Here is a 10,297-nt window from a genome sequence, read left to right as displayed (position 1 = left end):
AGTTTTTTTCTCCCTGGCCGGCTCCTGTCAACCATCTTACCCATGCATGCATGGAAGATGGACATTAAACAATGATGACATATATATATATATATATATATATATATATATATATATATATATATACACACACACACACACACACACACACACACACACACATATGTCATCATCATCATCACTTAACATCCATTTTCCACGCACACAAATCAATTATAGATATGTACTGCTGTATTAATTTGACTGTTGTTTCTAGAAAGTCCATACAGAATCTCCCAAATGGATTTTCATCTAATGTTTTTACAATTATGTCCAAGCATTCAAGAGAAGGAACATAGCTAAATACCTACACAAATACCTACTCACTAAATATAGTAAAACACAAATCATATTTAAATGAACATATATAATATTTATTATTGAGTGGTATTTCTTATAATATATATCCTATTTCTTTTCATTATATATTTCTTTCTTTTACTTGTTTCAGTCATTAGACTGCAGCCATGTCTTGAAGAATTTTAGCCAAACATAGGTGCAGGTGTGGCTGTGTGGTAAGAAGCTTATATGGGGTGCTTAAACCAAAATTCTGCCATCAATTTAATCAACCACATGTACTTTCTGGTATCCTATTAAGTATGGAACCATGATAGACAAAGTAAACTTAAGCAGGATTTGACCTTAGCATATAAGAAGGGACATAATTCTGCCATCCATATGATTGGCTAACGTTAGAATATAAGGAGTGAATTTGATTAGTTTATATCAGTGATTATGAACCTTTTATAGCTCAGTGCTCCTTTCACCATGTTTTCAGAAAAAAAAAGAGAAAAGAAAGAAAAATTTTTTTAACCAATCAGAAATTAATTCTTATATTATCCCATCCAGTATGTGCCTCTTTTTGGCTGTTTGCATGGATTACATTTTCTTGTAGTGAGTGCTAAACTCATTGGACTGGGGTTTAACCCTTTTGTTACCATATTTCTGTTGAGATACTCTCTGTGTTTACTTTAATTATTTTTAAATATAATGAAGGATTTAGTAAAATAATTTTGTTATTATTAAGCAGTTATTAGGAATTCAACTTTTGGAAACAAGAGTTTTGTACCACAGAGCTAGAGCGGTCTCAGGCGGGTTAGTATCAAAAGCATTAACCCAGTTTCTATGGCATAAGAGTGACTGAGATAACAACACTGTTCCCCTGAACAGGAAGCTAGTCCATGGCAGGGTTAACTTCCCAGCTATTGCTGGAACTCATTTACAGCTGAGTGGACTGTGGCAACAAGAAATAAAGTATTTTACTCAAAAATATAATGCACTGCCCAGTCAAAGAATTGAAACCAGAATCTTATGACTGAGTGAAACTCCCTAACCACTAGGGAGAATGCCTTCACTAATTTTTTTGCCCACTACATTAGATTTTTAGAAAAACTACTGAAAGTGATGGCTTATGAAATGAAATTATATTAGACCAAACAGTTTCAAGCTCACTCCTATTGTATGGAAAGTGCCTTCACCTATAGCACCGGGTCAAATCTACCTTATGAGTAGATTTGATAGGTGGAAAAAGCCCATTGTGTGTGTATGTGTATGTGTCTCCAGTCTTAACATTACATGATGGTTGTATGCAAGTGTCACGTCATACGAGCGATGTTTTTCGTTTCCAGTGTCCCATGATAAATATATCCAGTCATAGGTAAATATTGACTTGCTAAGAAACAAGTGAAGGGTGGCAACAGTTACAGCATTTGACCGTAGAAATTTTGTTTCGACAAATTTCCATGCATGCATGGAAACGTAGTCGTTAAAACGATTGATGAGGCAAATAATTATATACCTAGTTTAATTATTTTAATTCAAAGAAAAACCACGATCCTATTGCCCGTGTTTTAAGAACGCCTGTTCATAATTGACAAAGGATGGTAACTCCAAAACTATTGAAGTTATCTCCCTTGGCATGATAAACCCAAAGCGTTGCGTTAATAGACAAAGTAACAAGGGGCATTATTCGAACGAGCCTCATTGAAAAGTATACATCAGTTACTCTTAATGACAGAAGAGTCAACAAATGAAAGGGATTCGTTTTGAAAAAAAAATGTGTAAATTCCGAGCTTCATAAAAAAAAATTGATAAGAAAACGATATTGCAGAAAAGCTTATTGAAATTTCAAACTATATCTTCGGCGAGTTAACTTGCGATTCCTTAACGACAATGTAACCTTCACATGATTAAGGTATCTTCGGCCCCTGACGAGTAGCTAGCTGAGTGTACCCCTTGTTGAGCCATTATTACATCAGAGGACCTACTACCTAGGAAACATTTGTTGCCTGGATTTTACCTGCTTCACTCCCTCAATTTGGATATATATATATATATATATATATATATATAACAATTGCAGCGTGGAAGGTGTTTATAAGCCATTTAAAATAACACACAAAAACCGTTAGATTCACTTCAACATTTAAATTTAATTTGTCAAAATATTTTCGACGCTTTGAGACTGCGACCTGTTCACTGACAAAATTCTGTGCTGCATTTGATGCAGCACAGAATTTTGTCAGTGAACAGGTCGCAGTCTCAAAGCGTCGAAAATATTTTGACAAATTAAATTTAAATGTTGAAGTGAATCTAACGGTTTTTGTGTGTTATTTTAAATGGCTTATAAACACCTTCCACGCTGCAATTGTTTTCGTTCCAGCACACAATCTCAGACCAGGTCACTTGCTATGCAAGTACATCTCCGCAGGCTTCTTTCAGTTTCCATCTACCACTTGCAGAAGACACTTGCCCAAGGTGTGTAGTGAGATTGAACTTGGAACCATGTGGCTGGGATGCAAACTTCTTACCACACAGCCACAAGACAAGAATATTATAGATACTTATTTCATGATTGTTAAATGGATGAGAAGAAAGATGATCAAAGTAACATTTTAAACCAGAGTCTAAAGATACAAAATTAGTTATTGCAATACATATCATCTACTCCGTAGATAAATTTCTTTAATAGCTGAATCAGTGGAAAACAGTGCTTGTATCTTTTTTTAGAGTTTGTGAGACTAGTAGGAGGACAGAAATATGTTATCCTTAAACCAGGTACATGGCCTGAGTGGATTCTAAAGACTCTGAAGAGCCAAGTGTTGGTATGAAAGCAGGCAATGGATTCAGTTTACTTCCACCATTCCTTTCGATGTTCAAATATGAAAAATTCAGAAATATGGTTAATTACCCGAATTATATCTTGTTCCAAACTTGGAGAAGGATATTTTTCAAGAAAACTGGACAGATCTTGGTCAATGTATTCAAAAAGAAGAGTAAGATAGGTTCTTCCACCAGAATTATTAACGATGACATCCAGAAACCTGAATAATTAAAAAGAAACTTTGGAATTAATTTTAGTGCATTTATAAATTCTCTCGTAATTTAGCAAAATTATGCATGAACTAAATGTAATAGTCAAAAAGTTGCAACCAGTCAAACTGATATAGGGTTAGCTATGAGTACAATGGGTTAGCTATGAGTACAATGACGAATTTAGTGTACATGTCCTTAAACCCCCCCCCACACACACACACACACAATATACCATCATCTTCGAAGCCATAACAGATAAATTTAAGATTGAAAGTTCATGGAAACTGTTATATGCTGATGATCTTGCCCTCATAGCAGAATCTGTAACAGAACTAGAAAAGAAATTCCAGATGTGGAAACAAAATCTGGAATCAAAGGGTCTCAAAGTTAGTTTAGCAAAGACCAAGGTCCTAGTAACCAAGAAATTAGACAGGACCCTACCCCTTTCAGGTAAATGACCCTGCCTAATATGTAGGAAAGGTGTTAGCAGGAATTCCATTGGTGTCCCCAGTGCAAGCTATGGACACACAAGAGGTGCAGTGGAATAGTACAAAGATTAACAGGAAAATTAGTGTTTGTATATGGAAGGTGTACGGGAGCCATAAAGATTAGATACATGGGAAAATGATTTCCTCAAATGCCCTAGAGACTCTCGAAAAGTGGTACCTAAGTGACCTAATTAGCAGCGGCAGAGGATGTACCAAAAATCTAATTACTAGAATATGAATAAGATGGAAAAAATTCAGAGAGCTTCTATCTTTGTTGGCAACCAAAGGTCTCTCTCCAAGTGTAAGGAAGATTGTATGATGCATATGTATGAATAACAATGCTACATGGTAGTGAGATGTAAGTCCTGAAAGCAGAAGACATGCAAAGACTAGAGAAATGAAGCTGGTATGCTCTGCTTGATATGCAATGTCAATGTACATGTGTGACAGAGCCCTAGTGTATTGAGAGAAAAGTTTGGCATCAGAGGAATTAAATGAAGTGTGCAAAAGAGAAAACTATGCTAGTTTGGTCATGTGATGCATATGGATGAGGATAGTTGCATAAAGAAGAGGGTGGAACTTGTGGAAAAGGGAAACCCTGGAAGATATGGGATGAAGTATTGAAGGCTGACCTTAAAAACACTGAGCCTCACAAAAGAGATGACAAAGGACCAATATATCTGGCACCTTGCTGTACTCAAGACCTGCCAACCTTGGTAATGCATGCTCATGAAGGACTCTGCTCTGTCAACTTTCTCCCTCCACCTAGATTTCATCCCCTAAAACCTATCACTTCCTTTATCACCTGAAAGCAGAATAGGCACATACTGTACCCTTTGGCTGTCTCAGTTACCTTTGTCTACACCCATCACCTACTGTTACCAACTGTCTCCACCAATCACTTCCTTTCTGCACCTTCTTTCCCCTGCCTGTGCTATTCTCCATCATCAACTCCTTGCTTACCTGCTATAACCCTCAATGCCCTCACATATCTATTGCAACCCTTGCCATTGAGCTTCTATATTTCTCTCCATTATTTGCTAGTCACCTCATCCTGCTCAAACCTCTATATCACCTCACCTATTCTCACTAATTCCAATGTCCCTCAAGGGCATGTCCCAACACATTTCTGCCATCATCACTCTCACTATCATTCTCATTATCTTACTCTCCAACTCACACTCATTTCTGCTCTGCAGCAAGACATCTATATATCTGTCCCCTCAACACTTTAAATCTCTTAACTGGCACAAAGCCACACTCCTTCAATACAACCCCACCACCTCCCAGTTGAGGGTTTTTTGTTTTGCAAGGTACTTAGTGACCCTGTAGGTGCTGGTGTCATGTAAAAAACACAAGTATTGGTACCACATAGAAGACACTGGTGCTGGTTCCACATAAAAAGCACCCACTACACTCTGTAAAGTGGTTGACATTAGGAAGGGCATCCAACCATAGAAACCATGCCAAAACAAGTATGAAACTTGGTGCAACTCCTGTCAAGCCATCCAACCCATGCCACCATGCAAAACAGAGGTTAAATGATGATAATGATGATGACTCTGTCATTGAAAGTTATTAACATTTTTTATTGAAAATATTTGGGGTTTTAGGGAGGGCTAACAACGTTTTAAGCCTTATTATATGTATAGACAAAGGGAAGTGAAATTGTGACATTTTTTTAACCATATTAAAATGCCAATTGGGAATCAAACTCACATTGCAGGCTTCTTTCCAAGAGTTTAGCTGTGTTCTATGGCTTTTGCTACATATCTCTTTATATTCATTGCTCATAAACATTTGTTTACGTAATCAAGTACTTTACATTTTTAAAGGTTGGAAAATAAAATTTTGTCATGTTGAAGTCTTCCCAATGTATGTAAACCATTTCCCACAGAATTTACACAAGTTGCAACTACACAGATCCAGCTATAATTATTAAAATGTCCCTACCACTCGATATTTGAGCCTTTTTCAGTCATTCACATTATCTACAACTGGATCCCTTCCTTACTACAAAGCAGAAATCAAACTTTGACAGACTGAACCAAACCTTGCAGGGTTTTTCTACAGACAGCTTTTCTGTACTGTTGTGTATCAAGTGAAAGGCAACCAGTATTACCACTATGGAACTCCAATGTATTACCACGTTTTCACAGTTTTTACTTTAGAAAAAATAATTATGATCTTTTTCCACATCTCAGTGCATAACAAACAGCATCACTCAGTGACTTTTTAAAAATTGGAATAACCAATACTCAGTGAACATACAGGAATATAATTCACATTCTTCATAAGTAACATCCAAAAGTAATCTTTATGTGTGTGTGTGTATTTTTACACGTGACTTACCCAGTAAATATGTTACTCTTTTACTTGTTTCAGTCATTTGACTGTGGCCATGCTGGAGCACCGCCTTTAGTCGTGCAATTCGACCCCAGGACTTATTCTTTGGAAGCCTAGTACTTATTCTATTGGTCTCTTTTTGCCGAACCGCTAAGTTACGGGGACGTAAATACACCAGCATCGGTTGTCAAGCAATAATGGGGGGACAAACACAAACACACAAACACACATACATATATATATATTTATATACATATATATGACGGGCTTCTTTCAGTTTCCGCCTACCAAATCCACTCACAAGGCTTTGGTCGGCCCGAGGCTATAGTAGAAGACACTTGCCCAAGGTGCCACGCAGTGGGACTGAACCCGGAACCATGTGGTTGGTAAGCAAGCTACTTACCACACAGCCACTCCTGCGCCTTTCACTCTTTCAAACAATCTTTTTTTATTCACATTTTGTATACCACATAACCTGCCATTTTGCGACTGACATATCGCTGTATATATTTTGCATTAGTAAACCCACTCAAAACTGAGACTGGGCAAGGCTTACATTTAGTGGAAAGTAGAAATAAGTTCATGTAGATACAACCACTGTAGTTGTTTTGTTTGCACAACCATTTCCAGTACACTTACATATAGATTTCTATAAGTTTTAACGCACGAGATGAAATGTCAATAGCACAACCATTTCAAAAATATATTAGATTGCAGACATTCATGTCATTGCAATGCATGTAAAACAGTTCCAACTGAACGGTAAATCATTTTACAAGATATTAATTGCTTTGATTAGAAATATAAAATTTCACTTTTTCCAAAGAAAAGGGTCTTCTGATCATTAAGGAGCATCTTGAGAGCTGGTGCTAGGCTCTGGTTTCATAGTATAAAATGAAGGAGAGATTAATTCACTCAGGGATAAGACAATAGTTTATTGCTGGTGATTGCGGTTGTTGTTGTTGTTTGGCCCCAGTTAGTTCTAACAAAGCAGGTACGGGCAACCTTTTATGAGAAGCAGGGTACATGAGACATGGTTCATCATCAGGTAAGCTGCACTAGTAAAAAGATTCATGGTAACTTTTTATAAGGTATGCCATTCAAAAAATCTTGCAGGTTGCAGATTGCGCATGACTGATCAAAGGCATTCCAATCAAGATCAGCCAATCTTACTTTCAAGCATAGTATACCAAGGACTATATTATCCAATGTGTTGTTCTCTTTTCAAGGTGATGGTACAATCTGAGGGAAATTTGGTTACTTTTTCTAACAGGTTGAGAAATCACAAAGAACTTCTCTCATTAGCTCATTTATTGCTGGTGACATTCCCAGGTGATTTGGTAACAATTCCTGACAGGTAGGTGAATTAAGGCAAAGTAAAATAAAATATTCTACTCCAAATCACAATGGAACACCAGCATCAAATTCAAATTCATGAGCCTCAAGTTAATGGGGCAGCCTCTGTACGAAGTTGCATGATCTGCTGCAAATAGTACCCGAATCTCTCTTAAATCACACTCTACTGTTTTAAAAAAAGAAGAGTAATATTAGATCATGTAGTTTTAAATGTATATTTCGTTTAGAAAATAAAAGCAAGGTTGGTCAAGGCTGAAATGCCCTTAAAATAATAAGGTCTGCTTCTCATGGTTGACCAACATCCAAACAACAACTGATGATCCATGCTAGGTAATATGATAGCTTACCCATTCTGTCATCTCATCTCTGAAAGGTACAGGGAGTATAATTTCTTTAAAAATAAAACAGAACAAAATTGGAACAGTAAAATGACTACATTGGTTAATGGGGTGGGGTGTAACAAAGACAGACAGAAAGGTGGGGAAGGAGAAGCCTAAAAAAGAGAAAGAGAGAGACACACATACGTTGACATGCAGATGCAGACAGATGTGATGACAAAGTGCATGATGGGTGGGAGAGAGGAAGAGACAGAGAGACAGACAGACAGACAGATAGATAGATAATGAGACCTACAGTGCCGTGATAGAAGGGCAAGACACACTAAGAAACAAATAGGATGGAGAGTAAGAAAGACAAAAGAGAAAGACACATACAGGAGAGAGAGAGAAAGAGAGAGACATACAGGAGAGAAACAGACAGACAGGCAGGCAAGCAGACAATAAAGGGAAAGAGAGAATGAGAAAAAGCAAAGAAGCAGACACAAAAAAAAAAGAAATAACAAAAAAAAGTTGTAATTCTAAAACTAAGGAAAAAAAAAAGGATGCCACTCATTGTTTTATGTGTGCCATTTTTGCATTGGTTAAACATTTTCTAGAAATAGCCATTATATTTTTTTAGTCACAAATTCAAGTTCTACGTCAGCTGGAGATTTTCAAAAGTTAACAGCCATTGTCTTATTTCGTGTACAATTTTTGTCTTGATAAGCCAACAGACCTTTAACATGAATATTTAATCCAGATTACAGCTTACCTTCAAAAATTCTTCACAAGCCCTGTATTATCAAACAGAGGAGTCAAGTAACATACGTAATGTTATGAGATGGCATTTTCTTTGATGTGTGTGTGTGTGTGTATGGGTGTGCATAGTACGTATAGTTTCTTTTATCATTTAACTTTGTATTTGTTTCAGTCATTGGACTGTGGCCATGCTGGGGCATTGCATCGACGAGTTTAGTCAAATAAATCAACCCCAGTACTTATTTTTAAGACTAGTACTTATTCTATCAGTAACTTTTTACCAAACCACTAGCTTACGGAGATGTAAACAAACCAACACCAGTTGTTAAATGGTAATGTGGGATAAACACAAACACGCATGCACACACACACACACACACACACACACACACACACACACACACACACACACACACACACACACACACACACACACACACAATGGGCTTCTGTCTGTTTCCATCTACTGAATCCACTCAATGACTTGGTCAGCCCAAAGCTATAGTACAAGACACTTGCCTAAAGTGCTACACAGTGGGACTGAACCCAGAATCACGTAGCAGGGAAACAAACTTATTATAATTTTGCAATCATTTTTTTTTAATTTCTGTATTAGAAGTTTATTATCTAGAAAAGTTGAAATGATATCTCCTCTGAAAACAAACATCATAAAGACATGTCAGCCAAGAGAGCTTCTCTCTACTAGATATAGTAGAGAAACAGCAGCCAAATTTCCTTCAAAGTACCCCCTACTATTTTCAAAAGGGAAGTGCATATTGAATAAGGAAGTCTGAGATGTACAATTCTGAAGTAAGACGCATATCATGATAGAAATGCCTTTGTCCAGTCAAGGCTGACCTAAAGAATAATGATCATAAAAATAATTGTAATGTATTTGATAGGACAATGTGTATTGATGACACAATAAATACCAAATTGTTGAGTGGCTCCAGTCAAGCATAAGGTATGAATGAAGTCAGGTGTTGCTGCCAGGTAAAGAGCACTGGTGCTGGTGCTACATAAAAAGCACTGATGATGGTGCCATGTAAAAAGCACCCAATACATTCTGTAAAGTGGTTGGCTTTAGGAAGGGCATCAAGCTATAGAAACCAAGCCAAAACAGACAATGGAACCTGATGCACCCTTTGGCCTTTCCGACTCCTGTGAAGCCATCCAATCCATGCCAGCATGGAAAACAGACATATGATGATGATGATAGTGGTGACGGTGGTGGCGGCAGCAGCAGCGGCAGTATATAGAATCACCAACCACAAGGAAATATAAGTTGCCCAGCATGCTGGTTTGGTACTGAATACAGCCACCTCATTAAGATCTCAAAATAGCATATCAGGTCTCAATTTTCAATGACAGTACATACACTTTTGAAAAAGATTCTGAGGCAGCAATGAACTGACAAAACATGTACTTGAGTGATGTATATATGGTTAGAATGCAGAACTACTGATCAAAGATTAATGAATTCACCTACTACAAGAAATGAAATGTAACCTTGATTTGTCTGTGTAGTTAAGAGGATCACTTTCTAACTATGTGGCTTTGGGTTCAGTCTCACTGCTTGACGCCTTGAGTAAGTGTCTTGTACTATACTCCCCACCCCAGGCTAACCTTGTGAGTCAATTTGGTAGACAGAAATTGCAGGAAGCCCATTATGTGTGC

The 10,297-nt window shown here is 37.2% G+C and overlaps 1 protein-coding gene across 1 annotated transcript in view; it reads right to left on the bottom strand.

Moving 5' to 3' along the window:
• Positions 1-10,297, bottom strand: part of LOC106881146 (cyclin-dependent kinase 4) — a 64,808-nt gene that overhangs the window by 16,347 nt on the left and 38,164 nt on the right. Inside the window, exon 3 of the mRNA XM_014931424.2 lies at positions 3,230-3,362. Within this exon, the coding sequence (XP_014786910.2) occupies positions 3,230-3,362 (133 nt within the window). The remainder of the gene's footprint in view (positions 1-3,229; positions 3,363-10,297) is intronic.

The sequence above is a fragment of the Octopus bimaculoides genome, chromosome 4 (genome assembly GCF_001194135.2).
Source record: "Octopus bimaculoides isolate UCB-OBI-ISO-001 chromosome 4, ASM119413v2, whole genome shotgun sequence".
NCBI classification, from domain to species: domain Eukaryota; kingdom Metazoa; phylum Mollusca; class Cephalopoda; order Octopoda; family Octopodidae; genus Octopus; species Octopus bimaculoides.
The sequence above is the reverse complement of the archived record's forward strand: the minus strand, read 5'-3'. Positions and strand labels throughout refer to the sequence as shown.